The sequence below is a fragment of the Capricornis sumatraensis genome, chromosome 9 (assembly GCF_032405125.1).
Source record: "Capricornis sumatraensis isolate serow.1 chromosome 9, serow.2, whole genome shotgun sequence".
NCBI lineage: Eukaryota > Metazoa > Chordata > Mammalia > Artiodactyla > Bovidae > Capricornis > Capricornis sumatraensis.
The window spans coordinates 82298630-82319840 of NC_091077.1; the positions used below are offsets into that span (position 1 = coordinate 82298630).

The 21211-nt window shown below is 40.2% G+C and overlaps 2 protein-coding genes across 2 annotated transcripts in view; one reads left to right on the top strand and one right to left on the bottom strand.

Moving 5' to 3' along the window:
- The window catches only part of TMEM167A (transmembrane protein 167A), a 42932-nt gene extending 24866 nt beyond the window's left edge, over window positions 1-18066 (bottom strand). Inside the window, exon 1 of the mRNA XM_068979541.1 lies at window positions 17994-18066. Within this exon, the coding sequence (XP_068835642.1) occupies window positions 17994-17996 (3 nt within the window). The 5' untranslated portion in view covers window positions 17997-18066. The remainder of the gene's footprint in view (window positions 1-17993) is intronic.
- A 174-nt stretch (window positions 18067-18240) lies between these two features.
- XRCC4 (X-ray repair cross complementing 4) overlaps window positions 18241-21211 on the top strand; it is a 282226-nt gene continuing 279255 nt past the window's right edge. Inside the window, exon 1 of the mRNA XM_068980715.1 lies at window positions 18241-18290. The gene's annotated coding sequence lies outside the window, so the exon portion shown is untranslated. The remainder of the gene's footprint in view (window positions 18291-21211) is intronic.

Genomic DNA, 21211 nt, shown 5'->3' on the forward strand with positions numbered 1-21211 from the left:
ATTACTGTTTTAATAGTTATTTTCATACAGGAAACTATGGGCACATATTCACCCCACTTGAACGATTCTATGATGATCTACAAGACCTCCTAGAACTAACACCAATGAAAGATGTCCTTTTCATGATAGAGGACTGGAATGCAAAAGTAGGAAGTCAAGAGATACCTGGAGTAAGATGCAAGTTTGGCCTTGGAGTACAAAATGAAGCAGTGCAAAGGCTAACAGAGTTTTGCCAAGAAAACACACTGTTGATAGCAAACAAAGGCTTGTATAGTCAAAGCTATGATTTTTCCAGTAGTCATGTAAGGATGTGAGAGTTGGGCCATAAAGAAAGCTGAATGCCAAAGAATTTATGCTTTTGTTTTTTCTTTTTATTTTAATTGGAGGCTAATAACTTTACAATATTGTGGTGGTTTTGCCATACATTCACATGAATTGATGCTTTTGAATTGTGCTGGAGAAGACTCTTGAGAGTCCTGTGGACTTTAAGGAGATAAAACCAGTCAATCTGAAAGGAAATCAACCCTGAATATTCATTGAAAGGACTGATGCTAAAGCTCCAATACTTTGGCTACCTGATGCAAAGAGCTGACTCACTGGAAAAGACCCTGATGCTGGGAAAGACTGAAGGCCAAAGGAGAAGAGGGAATCAGAGGATGAGATGGTAAGATAGCCTCACTGACTCAATGAACATGAATTTAAGCAAACTCTGGAGGACAGTGAAAGACAGGGAAATGTGAAATGTTCACATCATGTGAAATTCAGGGCAGATGAAGCACAAGCTGGAATCAAAACTGCCGTGAGAACACAACATCAGATTTGCAAATGATGTCACACTAATGGTAGAAAGTGAAGAACTAGAGCCTCTTGATGAAGGTGAAAGAGACTGAAAAAGCTGGCTTAAAACTCAACATCCAAAAAACTAAGATCATGGCATACAGTCCCATCATTTAATGGCAAATAGAAGGGGAAAAAGTGGGAACAGTGGCAGATTTCATTTTCTTGGGCTCCAAAACCACTGTGTACGGTGACTGCAGCCACAAAATTAAAAAGACACTTGCTCCTTGGAAGAAAAGCTATGACAAACCTAGTTGTTTTTATTCAGTTGCCCAGTCGTGTCCAAGTCTTCGCGACCTCATGGGCTGCAGCGCCCCAGGCCTCCGTGTCCTTCACCATCTCCGAGTTTGTCCAAGTTCACGTCTACTGCATCGATGATGCCATCCAGCCATCTCATCCTCTGACGCTTTTCAACACACTGTCTAGGTTTGTCGTAACTTTCCTGCCAAGAAGCAATCATCTTCTGATTTCATGGCTGCAGTCACCATCCACAGTGACTTTAGAGCCCAAGAAGAGGAAATCTGTCACTACTTCTACCTAGGTCTGACAAACCTAGATGGCTTATTCAAAAGCAGAGACATCACTTTGTTTTTCCAGTAGTCACGTACAGATGTGAGAGATGGACCATAAAGAAGGCTGAATACAAGGGATCATAAGAGACTACTATGAGCATCTATATACCAATAAAATGGACAGCCTGGAAGAAAAGGACAAAAACTTGAAAAAGATACAACCTTCCAAGACTTTAAGGCTTCCCTGGTGGCTCAGATGGTAAAGCGTCTGCCTGCAATGTGGGAGACCAGGGATTCCTGGGTCGGGAAGATCCCCTGGAGAAGGAAATGGCAATCCACTCCAGCACTCTTGCCTGGAAAATCCCATGGATGGAGGAGCCTGATAGGCTACAGTCCATGGGGTTGCAAAGAGTCGGACATGACTGAGCGACCTCACTTTCACTTTTCCAAGACTGAACTAGGAAGAAATGTAATAGAAAATATGAACACACCAAACACAAGTAATGAAATTGAAACTGTGATTAAAAAACTCCCAATAAACAAAAGTCCAGGACCAGATGGCTTCATAGGCAACTTCTATCAAATATTTAGAGAAGCATTAACACCTATCCTTCTGAAACTATTCTGAAATATTGCAGAGGAAAGTATCCTCCCAAACATTCTATGAGGTCACCATCACTCCGATGGGCTTCCCTGATAGCTTAGTTGGTAAAGAATCCATCTGCAATGCAGGAGACCCCAGTTCAGCTCCTGGGCTGGGAAGATCCACTGGAGAAGAGATAAGGCTACCCACTCCAGTATTTTTGGGTTTCCCTTGTGGCTCAGCTGCTAAAGAATCCACCTGCAATGTGGGAGACCTGGGTTTGATGCCTGGGTTGGGAAGATCCCCTGGAGAAGGGAAAGGCTACCCACTCCAGTATTCTGGCCTGGAGAATTCCATGAACTGTATAGTCCATGAGGTCTCAAAGAGTCGGACAGTGACCTTCACTTCACTCACTCTGATACCAAAACACACACACGCATACAATTATAGGCCATTATCATTCATGCAGAGGCTCAAAAATCCTCAACAAAATACTAGTAAACCAAATTCAACAACACATTAAAAGGATCATACACTGTGATCAGATGGATTTCAAGGATGCAAGGAATTTTAAATATTCCAAAATTAGTGTGACACTAACAAGCTGAAGAATAAGAACCATATGATCATGTATTAGGTGCACAAAAAGCTTTCAACAAATTATACATCTATTTCTGATAAAAACTCTCCAGAAAGTGGACATAGAGGGAAAATACCTCAACATAATAAAGGACATATATGTTAAACCTACAGGTAACAATATAGTCAATGGTGAAATGCTGAAAGCATTTCCTCCAAGATCAGGAACAAGACAAGAAGTCCAGTCTCACCACTTTTATAAACATAGTTTTGGAAGTCCTAGCCATGACAATCAGAGAGAAAAAAGAAATAAAACGAATCCAAACTGGAAAATATGTGATGTGTCACAGTTTGCAGATGGCATGGTATTATACAAAGAAATTCACAAAGAGGCTATAAGTACTAGATATCATCAATGAATTCAATAAGGTTGCAGGATAAAGAATTAATACACAACAATTTCTTTCATTTCGATACACCAACAGTGAAAGATCAGAAAGGGAAATAAACAAACAGTTCCCTTTACCATTGCATCAAAAAGAATAAAATACTTAGCAATAAACCAACTTAAGGATACAAAAGATATGCACTCTGACTATCCTACGCAAGTCAATCTACATATTTAACACAATCCCTATCAACTTATGAATGGCATTTTTCACAGAACTAGAACACAAAATTTTATAATTTGTATGGAAACTCCACCCCCACCACCCACCCCCCCAACAGTGGCTCAGAGGTTAAAGCGTCTGCCTGGAATGTGGGAGACCTGGGTTCGATCCCTGGGTTGGGAAGATCCCCTGGAGAAGGAAATGGCAAGCCACTCCAGTACTCTTGCCTGGAAAATTCCATGGAGGGAGGAGTCTGGTAGACTACAGTCCAAGAGTCTGACAGGAATGAGCGACTTCACTTTCACGGAAACTCCAAGGATCCTGAAGAGCCAAAAGCAATCATGGAAAGAGAAATAGAAGTGGACGAATCACATTCTGTGACTTCAGACTATACTACAAATCTGTAGAAATCAAAACTTGTTACTGGCACAGAAACAGAAATACAGATCAAAGGAAGAGGGTAGAAAGCCAAGAAATATACCAGTGCACCTATGGTCAATTAAATCTATGACAAAGGAACCAAGAATACACAATGCAGAAAAGACAGTCTCTTCAATAAGTGGTGCTGGGAAAGATGGAGAGCTACAAGTAAAAGAATGATATTAGAATACCATAAACAAAAATAAACTCAAATGGTTTAAAGATCTAAATTTAAGACTGGATACAATCAAACTCCTAGAGGAAAACACAAGCAGAACACTCTGACATAAATTGCACCAGTGTCTTTCTGGATCCCTCTCCTATAGTAATGTAATGAAAAACAAACAAATGGGACCTAATTAAACTAAAAGCTTTTGCATAGCAAAGGAAAAACAACAACAACAACAACAAAAAAAACAATGCACAGAGTGGGAGAAAATATTTGCAAACAAAGTGACCAACAAGGGCTTAATCTCCAAAATATACAAACAGCTCACACAGTTCAATATTAGAAAAAAACAATGCAATCAAAAAATGGGCAGAAGATCTAAACAGACATTTCTCCAATGAAGACATACCGATGGCCAAAAAGCACACGAAGGATATCTAACATTACTAATTATTTGAAAAATGTAAATCAAAGCTAGTGAGGTCTCCTCACACAGTCAAAATGGCCATTATAAAAAAGTCTACAAACAATAAATACTGGAGAGGATGTGGAGAAAATGGAACCTTCCTACACTATTGGTGGGAGTGTAAACTGGAACAGGCACTATGGAGAATAGTGAGGAGTTTCCTTAAAAAACTAAAGATAGAACCATCATACGATGCAGTAATCCCATTCCTGAGCACATATCTGGAGAAAACCTATACACATCCATTGGGTTCATCGCCACACTATTCATAATAGCCAAGACAGGGAAACAACCTAAATGTCCACTGACAAAGAAATGAATAAACATGATGAGTACATACGCACAATGGAATATTACTCAGCCATAAAAAGAATGAAATAATGCCATTTGTAGCAACTTGGATGGACTTACAGATTGTCATAGCAAATGAAACCAGAGAAAGTCAAACACTGTATGATATCACTTGTATGTGGAATCTAAAAAAACGATACAAAGGAACTTACAAACCAGAGGAAGATTCACAGACTTTGAGAACAAACATAGCTACCAAAGGGGAAAGATTGGGGCAAGGGATAATTTAGGAGCTTAGGATTAATATAAACATAAAATAATCAACAAGGACCTACTGTTTAGTACAAGGAACTCTACCCAGTATCCTATAATAACGTACATAAAAAAGTACGTAGGTTATCCTATAATAACCTACATAAAAAAGTATCTGCAAAAGAATGGAAAATGTACATGTATAACTGAATCACTTTGCTGTACACCTGAAATTAACACAACATTGTAAACCAACTACACCCCAATATAAACTAAAAATTAAAAAGAAAGTACATAGCATGGTTCCTTTCCTGTTAATAGCTAACAACAAGAATTCGCTGATATTCACTAAATTCTTGTTTTGGATGATCTTATTCATCCTCATATTTGATGCGGATGTTATTAATATCCTAATCTTATACATTAGATAAGTAAGGCATACAGCAGTTATAAATGAAGGAGAATAGGACATACATTTTAAAAATGAAATAGCAACTTCTAACATATGTACATAACAACTGAGCAATGCTGACCAAAAAAAAAAAAAAAAAAAAAAGCCATTTTCACAAAAAAAATTCAGGAGAGGCTTCAAGGAACTGACTCAAGCCTGAAAGGGCACAATCAAATGGCAAAGAATACAGAGCCGGCTCCACAAGAGACAAAAGCATGGGAAACATCTCCAAAGAATCAGGAATTTGCATATTCAGGGAATAATGAGCAGACTTACTGTACCAAGCAAAGGATTTACTTAGTAGAGTGGATGGAAAAGAAACTTGCAAATTTGTTTATTATCTTCCTAATAGAGTGTCTAAATTCATGATTTTGCAATCTATACTTTATTCCCTGAATGTCTTGTTAAAGAAATGTACTTAAATGATATGTCTGGGATTGATTTCTAAATAACCCAGTGTGTGTGTAGGGGGAGGTGTGGAGTTGATGATGAAATGCTGGTGGCTTCACTATACTCTTCTTTCTACCTTACATGTTTAAATTTTTTATCATAAAAGATTTTAAAGAGGCACTTAAAAACATACCATTATTAAAGAAGTGGGGTGTGTAAACATATTTTAGTGCGTGAAATCATTTACAAATGAAAACCATTTAGTAGTATGTACTATATGATACATACAACTTTGTTCCTGGGATTTATAGACCCTAAAATTTAAACAAATAATCTTAGGTGGTAAAGTCTTTTAGATGTACTTAGACTCTGGTCAAGAGTGTTTCAAAATCACAGAAGTTAGTCTACCACTGCCTAGCCTACCTAAGCACTCCTCTTAATGCTTAGCATCTGTTGTCAGCTGATACAAAATTTTAGTCTCAGAGTTAAAGGAAACAGATGTTACTGTTCTGTAGATAAGTAATTGAGGTTTTCAATAGGAAAGTGTTATTGAAGGGAAGGGAGGATGCTAAGAAGCAAGCAAGAATATTTAATCACAAAATAGAGGGAAAGATGATTTAAAAAGGTGAAAAGGGAAGTATAATTCACTTACTGTGTTTTTTTTTTCAGATCCTTTAAATCATGCGTTTTTCAAGGTACCCTATGTTTTTGTACATGCTATCCAGTTTTTTCAACCTTCTGGTCTCAAGAGTCATCTCCTCTGTGAAGTCCTCCCTGTGCCCACCCCACTCTCCACACCAAGCAGAGGCTGGATCTTTGTACATTTACATGCTACACACATACCTGTCACCGGCCAGATTGCTCTATAACTGTTTCCTCTATTTTATGGAGGTTATCATCTCCTGTGCTTATTAAATAAAACAGTACACAGCAGTCACTGAGAAAATACCGAATGAACAGGAACGTGAACACAACTGCAAATAAACATTTTAACAAATGCAAGAGCACACTTAGATTCCAAATTAACAATGCATGTTATCAAAAAAATGTAGGTTAGTCTGCTGAATGTTTTCTTAACTGTTTAAGAGAAACCTCCACACACAGCTTTGCATTTATATTAACTTATCAAGATTGCTGGGAGAAATATCAATAACCTCAGATATGCAGATGACATCACCCTCATGGAAGAAAGTGAAGAGGAACTAAGAAGCCTCTTGATGAAAGTGAAAGAGGAGAGTGAAAAAGTTGGCTTAAAGCTCAACATTCAGAAAACGAAGATCATGGCATCCGGTCCCATCACTTCATGGGAAATAGATGGGGAAACAGTGGAAATAGTGTCAGACTTTATTTTTTTGGGCTCCGAAATCACTGCAGGTGGTGACTGCAGCCATGAAATTATAAGACGCTTACTCCTTGGAAGAAAAGTTATGACCAACCTAGATAGCATATTCAAAAGCAGGGATATTACTTTGCTGAATAAGGTCCGTCTAGTCAAGGCTCTGGTTTTTCCAGTAGTCATGTACGGATGTGAGAGTTGGACTGTGAAGAAGGCTGAGCACCGAAGAATTGATGCTTTTGAACTGTGGTGTTGGAGAAGACTCTTGAGAGTCCCTTGGACTGCAAGGAGATCCAACCAGTCCATTCTGAAGGAGATCAGCCCTGGGATTCTTTGGAAGGAATGATGCTGAAGCTGAAACTCCAGTACTTTGGCCACCTCATGCGAAGAGTTAACTCACTGGCAAAGACCCTGATGCTGGGAGGGATTGGGGGCAGGAGAAGGAGCTGACAGAGGATGAGATGGCTGGATGGGATCACGGGCTCGATGGACGTGAGTCTGAGTGAACTCTGGGAGATGGTGATGGACAGGGAGGCCTGGCGTGCTGCATTTCATGGGGTTGCAAAGAGTTGGACACGACTGAGCGGCTGAACTGAACTGATCAATGATATTTTGCAAAATTCAGAATGAAGAAACATATGTTTGTGCTAAGGGCCAGGGTTATAGGGTAAAATAAAGGTCTGAGGTAATTTCTTCTCAGCATCCAAATCTTGTATCACTAACCAGAATTCAGACAAGTTCTATTGAGCAGTCATCCTTGAGGTGCTTGCACAGTGTGTGTCCTTCTGAGTCCACTTAATTTGTAAGAGATATATCCTCATGAGTTCTGGATGCCTGAGACAACAGGCAAATTGGCTGGCAGGAAGTTCTAGACCCTCAGATCTAATGTGTATCCAATTTTCATCAAAGACACCTTGTGACGATGCCAGGGAGTTATACAATGGCACAGTATTCAGTCTAATAAATTTAGCTCACTATTAAACATTAAATAACACACAGTGGAACTAAGGAGTTACGGAGGCTTGAGGAAATAATCTGTTTTCTTGCCTTTTCAAGTTTCTAAAGGCTGCCTGATTCCTTGGTTTAGTGAGCCACTCATCACTCTGACCTTGACTTCTTTTGTGATCATGACCCTCTTGCCTCCCTCTCACAAGGATTCTTGTGATTAAACTGCCCTGTCTCCCCGTAATTCAAGAAATAATCTTCCCATTCCAAAGCTCTTAATCACACATGCAAAGTCCCTTGTGTCAAATAAGATAACATATTCAGTTTTTTTTTTTTTAAAGGGGGTTGGGGAGAATTGCAAACAACTCCTTTTTATAAAGAGGTATCCAGTAACATTCCCTAGACTCAGGGCTGCCTGAAGCAACTTCTGGAGCACAACCTCAGATACAATCAGAATGGTAACCTTTGGGGTCCTGGAATATAGGAGACCCACCCTGTCCATTATTAGAGTTGTGCTTGTTCTTCTAAAACTGGCAATGAATATCTCAACCTTTTTTTTTCCCTCAAAGGCCCCTTTTTACAATCCCTTCATATTCCAGACCCATCATACTACTTAACAGCTAATCAGAGCTTCTGATGTGCTTCAAATCACTGCACTAAATTAATTTATCAAACTAGAAGGAAATCAACTTGATGAATCAGTCACTCTGCATAATTACTCTGAAGTAGATGGTAATTTATTAGGCCACTGAAATAATAAAAATAACCCAGACTTTCATTTGGTCACATTAGATTGAACTGTTTATCAATAAAGGATAGAGACTAGTCAATGCAAAGGTTAACGTCCAAAATGAAATTACCTCTAATGTTGACATGTCTCTTTAAAACTCTCTATTCTCAAGTTGATTTGAAAAGTTAGGAGTATTTATTTCATGTTCAATTTCTATCATTGTATCCATAAAGATATAATTTGTTATTTTCGGAGTCATTCCTGAATGTTAAAACTATACTAAGTATGGATATGGGGCTTCCCTGGTGCCTCAGGGGTTAAAGCGTCTGCCTCCAATGCGGGAGACCAGGGTTCGATCCCTGGGTCGGGAAGATCCCCTGGAGAAGGAAATGGCAACCCACTCCAGTATTCTTGCCTGGAGAATCCCATGGATGGAGGATATAAGGGCAAGACTTCAACCTAAGAGTTTTGTTTTTAGATAATTAAAAATACTTCTAAGTTAAAAAATACCCCAAAACATTAGGAACAGAAGTAAAAAGGGGGGAAAGATTCAGGCGTTAGAATAGTACAAAGAAAGAAACAATGAAAAACGCTAAAAAAAAAAAATACACATATTAATATGCTAAACAGTGCTCTGTCCAAGACTGCTAAATGACTGGTTGCTTGCTAACTACTTACTCTGCAGAAAAGATTTTGGCTAAGCCTCCAGTATATTCATTAGCCCTGGCTTTCTTGAGTTCCATGGAGTTTATTTATTTTTAGGATTATCAACACAAATTATTTAGCTAGTCTATTGATTAAGGGCCTTCTTTATGCATAACACTGTCTGGGAGCTTCAAATGTTGACTGCCTCCTACATGGGGAATACATTTTTATTGACATATTAATTCTTACAGTTTAACTGAGAATCAAACTTAAATTTTTAAAACTCTAAACACTATTTTACTAATTTCAATATCTATTGTTTTCATGCAAAACTAAAGTTCTTGATCCCTCTCTGGAAGTGAAATGAAACCCAGAAATGATATTTCTGACCTAATTGTGATAGAAATTATACAGCACTGGAAAAGTAGGTCAGCATTTTATCATTTACAAATCTAGGTCAGGTCAGCATTTCCTAACTAGTTTCTATTGTAAATTCATATGCACCACTATTATCTCTTAAAATGAAAAACATGGAAATACAGGGATAAATGTAAGATAGTATGTGAATGTGCAAACACATACAACATCCCATTTCCTCAAGATTAAGTATTATATGGTAGAAAATATTTCTAATAACAGACAGGAATATTAACATTTTCACTTCAACTCTGTTTGCCACTGGCAACATTGGTGGTCATTTGCGCCTATTTTCATATCATTGTCAATAGGACCTACAGTGCATTTGTTCTATTTGTGCTGCTTATTTTGAGCTATTTCATAGACATCTCACATCTAAATATGAAGCAACAAAAGTGTCACAGCTATTAGAAAGAGGAAGCATGCATGTAACTATGACAAATAGTAGACTTAAGAAAATTGATGTTAATGCTTCACGTCCTTGATAAATGATAACAGAAAGTAGTCTGAAGGAAAAGTGCAAATTCTGTTATGAAAAAAATATTCTGATGATGCAAATAAATAAGACTGACAAAATGGAAAAACTTGCAAATAAGTGAAGGCCAAGCAGGGTATGAACCCTGGCTACTCACTTTACCTGGAGCTTTAAAAAAATAATCAACGCCCAGAAATTTGGACTAAACTCGGTGGCATGGGCAGATATCCATGCAGTACAGTAGATTCCTTCTGCAGGGTCTGGAAACCTTTAACTATGGGCTCTGGCTTTGCTGCTTGTTGACTATATTCAAAAGACACTGTATTTACTCTAAACTTAAATTCCCATTCTAAAGAGCTAACGTGATTTTTGATCAGTTATCATTTAAAATCACTAAGTCATTTTTAATGGATCTTTTAAATAGCCAGCATCTGGTTTTGCTTGTAAGACTTCCTCCCAGCACTTCTGCTGTGTAAACTGTTTACAGGTAACAATCCTTTAGGTTAGTACATTGATGCATTTGAAACTAAGGCAGAGTTATTATCTTGAAAACAAGGTGATTTGTTCTGATGGCTTAATGCACACTTTACTGTTACTCTTTTGCACTGAACTTTGCCTATTTCTGGGAAGAGGTGAATTTGTCCAAGGAAAAAATATTCCATAGTTTATGGGAAAAATAGTTGTCTGTAATATTGATGTAATGTCACTTTCTAATCATGATCATGGTTTAAAGGATTATCTTGGTTAAATATATATTGGTTTGATGGGTAAATGCTCATATTAGCACAAATTACATGATTTTATATATAGTTTCCAGAGATGGGTTAAGAGTGGCTTGTGAGGCAGCTGGAAGCAAATGGTGGCACAGAGACTATCCAGGGAAGACTTGGTGATAAGGGTTTCTCATAAAGAGCGAGGGAGAGAGACTGTGTAACAGCTATTGTTATACATTCACTGCATAGAAAAATATTTTCCAGAATTATAAAATAATTAACAGCCTAGAAGTCTTTTTTTTATACTTATGAACTACATAATGAAGGACTGCAATGCATTTTGCATAGTTGTTCTCACATTTTGTTGGGGAACCCAACTATTGATCAATAGTTTCACCCAAGAAATAGCAATAGTTGGACATTCTGAATTTTTCCATATTGCTTTTCTGTTATATTTACACTTGATTTTGAAGGATTGCTTATGCTTATGTCACTGCAAGCAATCAGTACCCAGTCACTGTGTGACACATAATGATACTTATTGTACAACAAAGCCTGAGCTTTTGCCAACTGTAAACCTAGTGTTAGGTGTCTCCCTCCTAATCCATTCATCTGTACCATGGCCTTTTCTCTTCACACTCAGCAGATTCATAAGGTTATATGCCTTTAGTGACTTCACTTTCTTACAGTATGAAATGATGAAGGTTGACTGGAGTTTCAGCTTTAGCATCATTCCTTCCAAAGAAATCTCAGGGCTGATCTCCTTCAGAATGGACTGGTTGGATCTCCTTGCAGTCCAAGGGACTCTCAAGAGTCTTCTCCAACACCACAGTTCAAAAGCATCAATTCTTTGGCGCTCAGCCTTCTTCACAGTCCAACTCTCACATCCATAAATGACTACTGGGAAAACCATAGCCTTGACTAGACGGACCTTAGTCGGCAAAGTAATGTCTCTGCTTTTGAATATACTGTCTAGGTTGGTCACAACTTTTCTTCCAAGGAGTAAGCGTCTTTAATTTCATGGCTGCAGTCACCATCTGCAGTGATTTTGGAGCCCCCCCAAATAAAGTCTGACACTGTTTCTACTGTTTCCCCATCTATTTGCCATGAAGTGATGCTCTATACAGTCAACAAAAACAAGACCAGGAGCTGACTGTGGCTCAGATCATGAACTCCTTATTACCAAATTCAGACTCAAATTGAGGAAAGTGGGGAAAACCACTAGACCATTCAGCTATGACCTAAATCAAATCCCTCATGATTATACAGTGGAAGTGAGAAGTAGATTAAGGGGCTAGATCTGATAGATAGAGTGCCCGATGAACTATGGAATGAGGTTCGTGACATTGTACAGGAGATAGGGATCAAGATCATCCCCATGGAAAAGAAATGTGAAAAAGCAAAATGCTGTCTGGGGAGGCCTTACAAATAGCTGTGAAAAGAAAAGCAAAAAACAAAGGAGAAAAGGAAAGATATAAGCATCTGAATGCAGAGTTCCAAAGAATAGCAAGAAGAGATAAGAAAGCCGCCTTCAGCGATCAATGCAACGAAATAGAGGAAAAGAACAGAATGGGAAAGACTAGACACCTCTTCAAGAAAATTAGAGATACCAAGGGAACATTTCATGCAAAGATGGGCTTGATAAAGGACAGCAATGGTATGGACCTAACAGAAGCAGAAGATATTAAGAAGAGGTGGCAAGAATACACAGGAGAACTGTACAAAAAAGATCTTCACGACCCGGATAATCACGATGGTGTGATCATTCATCTGGAGCCAGACATCGTGGAATGTGAAGTCAAGTGGGCCTTAGGAAGCATCATGATGAACAAAGCTAGTGGAGGTGATGGAATTCCAGTAGAGCTCTTTCAAAACCTGAAAGATGATGCTATGAAAGTGCTGCAGTCAATATGCCAGCAAATTTGGAAAACTCAGCAGTGGCCACAGGACTGGAAAAGGTCAGTTTTCAATCCAATTCCAAAGAAAGGCAATGCCAATGAATGCTCAAAAACCGAACAACTGCACTCATCTCACACGCTACTAAAGTAATGCTCAAAATTCTCCAAGCAAGGCTTCAGCAATACGTGAACTGTGAACTTCCTGATGTTCAAGGTGGTTTTAGAAAAGGCAGAGGAACCAGAGATCAAAGTGCCAACATCTGCTGGATCATGGAAAAAGCAAGAGAGTTCCAGAAAAACATCTATTTCTGCTTTATTGACTACGCCAAAGCCTTTGACTGTGTGGATCACAACAAACTGTGGAACATTCTTCAAGAGATGGGAATACCAGACCACCTGACTGGCCTCTTGAGAAATCTGTATGCAGGTCAGGAAGCAACAGTTCGAACTGGACATGGAAGAACAGACTGGTTCCAAATAGGAAAAGGAGTACGTCAAGGCTGTATATTGTCACCCTGCTTATTTAACTTCTATGCAGAGTACATCATGAGAAATGCTGGACTGGAAGAAACACAAGCTGGAATCAAGATTGCCAGGAGAAATATCAATAACCTCAGATATACAGATGACACCACCCTTATGGCAGAAAGTGAAGAGGAACTAAAAAGCCTCCTGATGAAAGTGAAAGAGGAGAGTGAAAAAGTTGGCTTAAAGCTCACCATTCAGAAAACGAAGATCATGGCATCCGGTCCCATCACTTCATGGGAAATAGATGGGGAAACAGTGGAAACAGTGTCAGACTTTATTTTTCTGGGCTCCAAAATCACTGCAGATGGTGACTGCAGCCATGAAATTAAAAGACGCTTACTCCTTGGAAGAAAAGTTATGACCAACCTAGATAGCATATTCAAAAGTAGAGACATTACTTTGCCAACTAAGGTCCGTCTAGTCAAGCCTCTGGTTTTTCCAGTGGTCATGTATGGATGTGAGAGTTGGACTGTGAAGAAGGCTGAGTGCCGAAGAATTGATGCTTTTGAACTGTGGTGTTGGAGAAGACTCTTGAGAGTCCCTTGGACTGCAAGGAGATCCAACCAGTCCATTCTGAAGGAGATCAGCCCTGGGATTCTTTGGAAGGAATGATGCTAAAGCTGAAACTCCAGTACTTTGGCCACCTCATGAGAAGAGTTGACTTACTGGAAAAGACTCTGTTCCCAGGGGCATTTGGGGGCAGGAGGAGAAGGGGATGACAGAGGATGAGATGGCTGGGTGGCATCACTGACTCGATGGATGCGAGTCTGGGTGAACTCTAGGAGTTGGTGATGGACAGGGAGGCCTGGCATGCTGCAATTCATGGGGTCGCAAAGAGTGGGACATGACTGAGTGACTGAACTGAGCTAATGACTCCTTCTCTAATCCTTAGTCACTCCTTAATACGCAGGTCAGAGTGTTATCTCCTTGACGATTCCCTCCAGCAGTTCCCAGTGACAACAGAAGGAAAGTTATGACCAACCTAAATAGCATATTCAAAAGCAGAGACATTACTGTGCCAACTAAGGTCCGTCTAGTCAAGGCTATAGTTTTTCTAGTGGTCATGTATTGATGTGAGAGTTGGACTATAAAGAAAGCTGACCGCTGAAAAATTGATGCTTTTGAACTGTGGTGTTGGAGAAGACTCTTGAGAGTCCCTTGGACTGCGAGGACACCCAACCAGTCCAGTCTAAAGGAGATCAGTCCTGGGTGTTCTTTGGACGGAATGATGCTAACGCTGAAACTCCAGTATTTTGGCCACCTCATGCGAAAAGTTGACTCATTGGAAAAGACTCTCATGCTGGGAGGGATTGGGGGCAGGAGGAGAAGGGGCCGACCGAGGATGAGATGGCTGGATGGCATCACCGACTCACTGGACATGAGTTTGGGTGAACTCCGGGAGTTGGTGATGGACAGGCAATCCTGGCGTGCTGCAATTCATGGGGCCGCAAAGAGTTGGACACGACTGAGCGACTGAACTGAAACAATTTTCAGCTACAGTAGGAAATAAACTATTTAATAAACTATATTACACTCTTTCCCTGGTACTCAATTTAATTATAAAATATGGGCAATAAATTGGTTCTACTTTGCAGGGTTTATGATCATTAAATGAGAATATCCGTAAGTCACTTAACACACCAACATAGGAAGAAACGAAGATAAACTTCCTCAGGTTAATCAAGTAAAGGATGGTAGCTGGGAATGATTCTGACCCTGTGTGGTTTAGTCTAAAGCTTATGTTCTTTCTAACACACACGTTGTCTATGTCCTAGCAGATGACACATAAAATTTACTTATTTAATACTCTTCCCCAATGGCCTGTAAAGTCCTTGAATACAATGAGCATGTTTTACATGACTCTGTATATCCAGACACTCATTCATTTAAGTACTAACTCTGACACTGTGATGTAGAGATTAAAAGACTTAGTCTCTACTTTTAACAACTTTGCCTAGAGAAGGGAGAATTATAAGAAATATCTTACTACTGTTTTCTACGCAAGAGGGACACTGGTGGAATATACATGGACTGGACTACGGATGTCCAAATAAACACCTAAAAGGAGTAGAAGAAAACTTAAGGTACAGGGAAACCTTCTTTGGAAGAGATGAAACTGGAGATGAATCTTGAAGAACTTTAAGTTAGGGAGAACTAGGTTTTCTGGAGTTTTTAAAAGTATTAATTCATAAATGATATAGTTATTATACTGCTTATGCTCTGATAGTTGTAAATTATTATTGCTGATAAACATTTAATGTCCTTGAAATGCATTTTAAAACACGGATTTACTGGGGGCTTCCCTGGTGGCTCAGTGGTAAAGAATCTGCCTGCTAATGCAGGAGACACAGGTTCTCAATCCGTGATCTCAGAATATCCCACCTGCCACCAAACAACTATAAAAGTCTGTGCCACAACCACTGAACCTGTGCTGTAGAGCCCAGGAGCCGCAACTACTGAAGTCTGTGTACCTAGAGCTCGTGCCCTGCCATGAGAGAAGTTACTGCAATGAGGAGCTCGCACATCTTAACTAGACGGTAGCCCTCACTTGCAGCAACAAAAACCCAGCACAGGCAAAAATAAATAAATAGAATTATGGGGGGGGCGAGGGGGAGAAGAATGCACTAGAAGGAGGATATTAAAAACTGAATGGTTCTTTCTAAAAAGAAAAATGGATTCATTAAAATACAGTAATTCAGCTATAAGTCATAATCACTGGTTGTTGTTCAGTCTCTAAGCCATGTCTCTGAGTTGCAGCAGGCCAGGCTTCCTCGTCCTTCGCTATCTCCCAGTTTGCTCAAATTCATGTCCATTGAATCAGTGGTGCCACTTAACCATCTCATTATCACTTGGCTACCTTGCAAATATACCAAGTTTAGGTACAAACTCAAAAAGAAACCTCACTGTGTAACTCTTCCAACTACAATGTACTTCTCCTGGAATGCTGACATCTTAAGCTCACAGGAACAGAGCAGGAATGAAAACATTAATTACTTGGCAGTTATTTCTATTTTCCACCCCCATCTGATTGGCATATTATATTTGAGAGCAACAAACCACTATGACATATTTGATTTTCAGTTATGTTCTTTTCATTAACAACAGCATGAAGTCTTCTGACATGCCTGACTTCCTTCGCCTGTAAACATCTATTCAGAAGTTTCGAATGGAGACAATACTTTCAAGTTGATTTTTCAAATGCACCCTGGCACACAGCAATAGCTAATAAATGAGAGTTATTATTGTTTCTCTGAATAAACCAGTATGGCCAGATGGTTCAAATACTGTTAATCTTAAGTGGTATATGTCTTGCTTCTAAACAGAACATAAGACAAAAAGAAGAATCTATCTCTGCTTGTACTATGAGTAAAATAATCCATTTCAGCCTCAAGGAGGATATATGCAAGAATTAAGAGTAACAGTCTCATTACTCTTTTTGGATTGCAAAATGAACCACATTTTCTAAGTTAAATAATGGCTCACTCAGGACACAAGTCTATCCACTTGTGTCCTTTCATGTGATAGTTCGATTTTGGAACTGGAGAGTATCTTCGGCCAAGGAAGGAATAATTTGCCAATAAAATGTCATCCCCTCTATACATTGTAAACTTCTCCAGGGAAAAGACTGTGACTTATGCTCCAGCTATAACCAAAGTAGCTGGCACAAAGTAAACAACAATTAATGAGTTTTCGATTCAAAGTCTAAGGGTTTTATGCTGTATGGGATTCTGCAGGAACTTCTGGGAACACAAGCTCAGCAACTTTTCACTGTAGAAAAGCTTTTGTCATGGCTGCTTTTGATACTATAGTAAAAGGCACGAATCTTTTCCTCATAAACACAACAGCTGGCATATAGACCTCCTAAATTCATGGCGAGGGCCTGGTGTAGAGGTTGTTAGCATTTACCGTGACAAAGGTGAAATGCCTGCAGACATAGCTTGGGAGATCTTTGCTATTACTACTGATTATTTCATCTGTCCTTTGTCCACGTTGGTTTTATGTATTTTTCGCAGCTTGGAGAAGTAAACATTTCTCTTGTGAACTTATTCAAGCTTATTTCAAGCTTCTCTAAGAGGCCCAAACTATTAAAGGAATCTGCAATAAGACAAAATAAAACAGGAAACCTTAATAACGTATGGAAGGGAAGACCCGAGGCCTGACACCACTCCAAGCACAGTAAGCTTCTAGAAAAGCCACCTCTACAGACAACTCCAGTCATTATATCACAGCTTATAAAGTAGCATCTTTAGAGTTGAGAGAATGGAGCTGGAGAGACCTAAAAGGCCAATTAATTCAACAAGTCAAAATTAAGGTGGGATGTCTCGAATTTGTTTGACAACAACGAAACACCTGGCTTAGGTCGGCAATGAGATAACAAACCGCAAAACAACAAGCGCGCAAACCCGGCAGCTCTAAAGCCTGAAAACGACCACAAAGAATAAGTAACGACTGGTTAAGCCAAACCAGCGCATTTCTTTGAAACAAGTCATTAAAGTAGCCTCTGCGTGTGAGGAGGGGGCTCTGCGGCCCTGAGGTTCTTTCTTGGGCTGTCGGCTCTGGTTGTCCCAGTTTGGACGTGCAGGGGCCACATGGCTCCCGGGCCCATCTCTCCCTCTGAGCCCCAGGAGAGTCAAGTTAGCGACAGGGCTCCCCGGCCGGGGACTGCCACTCAACCCTCCACCCCTAGTACTGGTTCGCAGCCCCTGCACAAAGCTCAGTTGCGACCCCAAAGCCCCGGTTCTTACCATAGTGAGGCCGGCGAAGCCCCAGCCACATCACCCTTCCGGGCCCAGGGCGGAAGAGGCGTGCACGGCCGGCTTGCCTTTCTCTTCCCTTCCCGCGGTTTGGTTGGGCCTGTCAGGGTACCTCCTCCTGAGGCGCGGGTCTCGGGCTCTACGATAGGCTCCTCTCTACCGGAAAGGACAGGACTTAAATGACGTCATTCAGCCCCCGCGGAAGTAGGTAACACTCTCATTGGGTGCTGGATGTCCGTTGGTGGGAGCGGGCCTTTTGGAGGAGGCCGGAAGTGGAATTACTGACAGGTAGGGTCCGGAAGTGGCGACTGACTCTTTTAATAGTAGTCGGTGATCCAGTTATTATTATTTTTATTTTTCTTTACTTCTCTAGAACTCCTCCGCACTCAATTTTTTTCCGGCTTAGACTCCCCTCGATGTGTAAGCTTCTGGCCCTTCTGTTTGTAAACTCTCGGGAACACCTGAGTTCTCTGGCGTTACCCTCATGTGCATCTCCTGGGCTCCCTTTTCAGTTTCTCCCTTTGCACCTGCGGGATTCTTTGTGTAAAGCGCCTTTGAAATGCCCTGTAAAGCTGTGGGATTAGGACACTTGAATTCAGGGGGTTGTGTTGAGAAGGTGTTTGATCATTTTTCTAACATTGGCATTCTCGCTTTTCATTCCCAGCGTTTTGTAGATTGTCAGTGGGTTCGATCTGAGGCTGAAAGGTGCCCGTTGCAGTCAGGAAAGAACTTTCTGTGGGAACAAATGGAAAGGAGCTGCCTTTCCTGAGTTCAGTAATTGATTAGGTGCTTTAGAGAAATGGTCCACCTGCAAGACATATACCAACTTTTTCTTTTAATCAGTATTATTATTTAGCTTTCTCTAATTTTAACAATCCCATTAGATAAGGTTCTATTCCTTCTCCCCAGATTCTTTTTAGAATATTATCAGTTTTTTAATACTTTGACTCAAAGTGGATTGAGAGAAACAGGAAAGGAAGTTCATATAATGCATTGATTTATGTGCTGTTCTTGGCCAAACTATGAGACCTTTCTATATTTAGGGCAACACAGTGATTAGAATATTTGGGTTTCTACTATCTGTGATTGTATTGTTGGCTACTGCCCACCAAGTTTTTTTTCTTTTCTTTTTTCTTTTTTTTTTAAACCATTACTAACTTTTTGTTTGAATCTACTGAATTGTCAAGAATTGGTTAAGTACACAAATTTAGCAAGTACTTAACTGAGCTTTTATTCATACCATCATGAGACTGCTGCAGAGGGATAAAGATGGCCTGTTCCTTCCAGAAATTTTATGGGCATGGGGAAGAGGGGAATAAGAAATATATAAAAATATACTGTACCCTTGTCCTATCAAAAAAACAAGCTGTAATGCTTTGTCTTGTGATTGCTTTACAATATATTTTTTAAGTCTTAACCATTCAAATTAAATAATCTTGGCTTGGTTATGGAAATTATGTTGTGCAACTCATCAAGCTTGGTTTCCAAAGTAGTAAATGTGTCTGGAAACATCTTGCTGTCATGTAGACTGTCTTCATTTACATGGACACTTGAGGGTTATATGTGATAGCTGAAGTGCACCAGGAAATTGAAGTTGTTAAAAATCACAGTTGATTTACTGTATTTATGAATTTTAATTAATTTTAGACCATGGGCTCTTATGTACTTCAGCTTCAAAATAGGGAAGAACAATGCCAGTTATTTTAAAGTTACCCATAGAGCAAGCCAAATAGCAAACTCCCTACTCTTGGCTTCACTGCCAGTGAACTAATTTAAGCACTGTCTTACATTGCTATATCAAAAATCTCTTTTCTAGCAACTCTGGTATGGAATCTTATTTCAGACTGTCTTGGATCATTTTCATACACACTAAAAGTGAAATCTGATTCTTATAATTTCCTTCTTCAAAAATTATTGCCTCTCCTGCATCTAGAAGAGTATTTTCAACTTTGATTTCTTAGGTTCAGTAAGAAATACTATTATACTTTATATACTTTACATACTGTTATATGTAAAAATAGTACATATTTATGTTTTTCTGTGCAAAGCAGGCAGGGACCTCCCTAGTATTGTCAGGTATTTGACCTGCACAAAGCGCTCAATGGGGCTTCCCTGGTGGCTCAGAGATTAAAGCGTCTGCCTCCAATGCGGGAGACCTGGGTTCGATCCCTGGGTCTGGAAGATCCCCTGGAGAAGGAAATGGTAACCCACTCCAGTATTTTTGCCTGGAGAATCCCATGGACGGAGAAGCCTGGTAGGCTACAGTCCGTGGGGTCACAAAGAGTCGGACACAACTGAGCAACTTCACTTCACTTCTTCACTTCACTTCAAGCACTCAATGGAGAAGGCAGTGGCACCCCACTCCAGTACTCTTGCCTGGAAAATCCCATGGACAGAGGAGCCTGGTAGGCTGCAGTCCATGGGGTCCCAAAGAGTTGGACAGGACTGAGCGACTTCACTTTCGCTTTTCACTTTCATGCATTGGAGAGAAAATGGCAACCCCCTCCAGTGTTCTTGCCTGGAGAACCCCAGGGACAGAGGAGCCTGGTAGGCTGCAGTCCATGGGGTCCCAAAGAATTGGAGAGGACTGAAGCGACTTAGCAGCAGCAGCAGCAGCAGCAGCAGCAGCAGCAGCAGCAGCAGCAGCAACAGCAGCAGCAGCAGCAGCAGCAAGCACTCAATGGGCTTCCCTGGTAGCTCATCTGGTAAAGAATCTGCCTGCAATGTAGGAGACCCTGGTTTGATTCCTGGGTCAGGAAGATCCCCTGGAGAAGGGATATTCTCCAATATTCTTAGGCTTCCTTGGTGGCTGAGCTGGTAAAGAATCTGCCTGCAATGTGGGAGACCTGGGTTTGATCCCTGGGTTAGTAAGATCCCGTGGAGAGGGGGACAGCTCCCACTACTCCAGTATTCTGGCCTGGAGAATTCCATGGACTGTTTAGTCCATGGGGTGGCCAAGAGCTGGACAGGACTGAGCAACTTTCACTGTCAAGCACTCTATAAGGCTTGCGTGTTTTGTACCTGGCTTTTTTGTTCAGTAAAATAAAAACCTTTTAAAGGGAGGGATAGTGAAGGAGGGCCAGTTGACCTGAATGTTAGGCATTCAGTGAATGGTTTTTTAAATTAAAAGTTTAAAAAATTGAATTGATACTGCTTTTAGTACCAGACCGCTTTCTTCCATCTCTTTTTACTTGTCGCTAGTATTGATG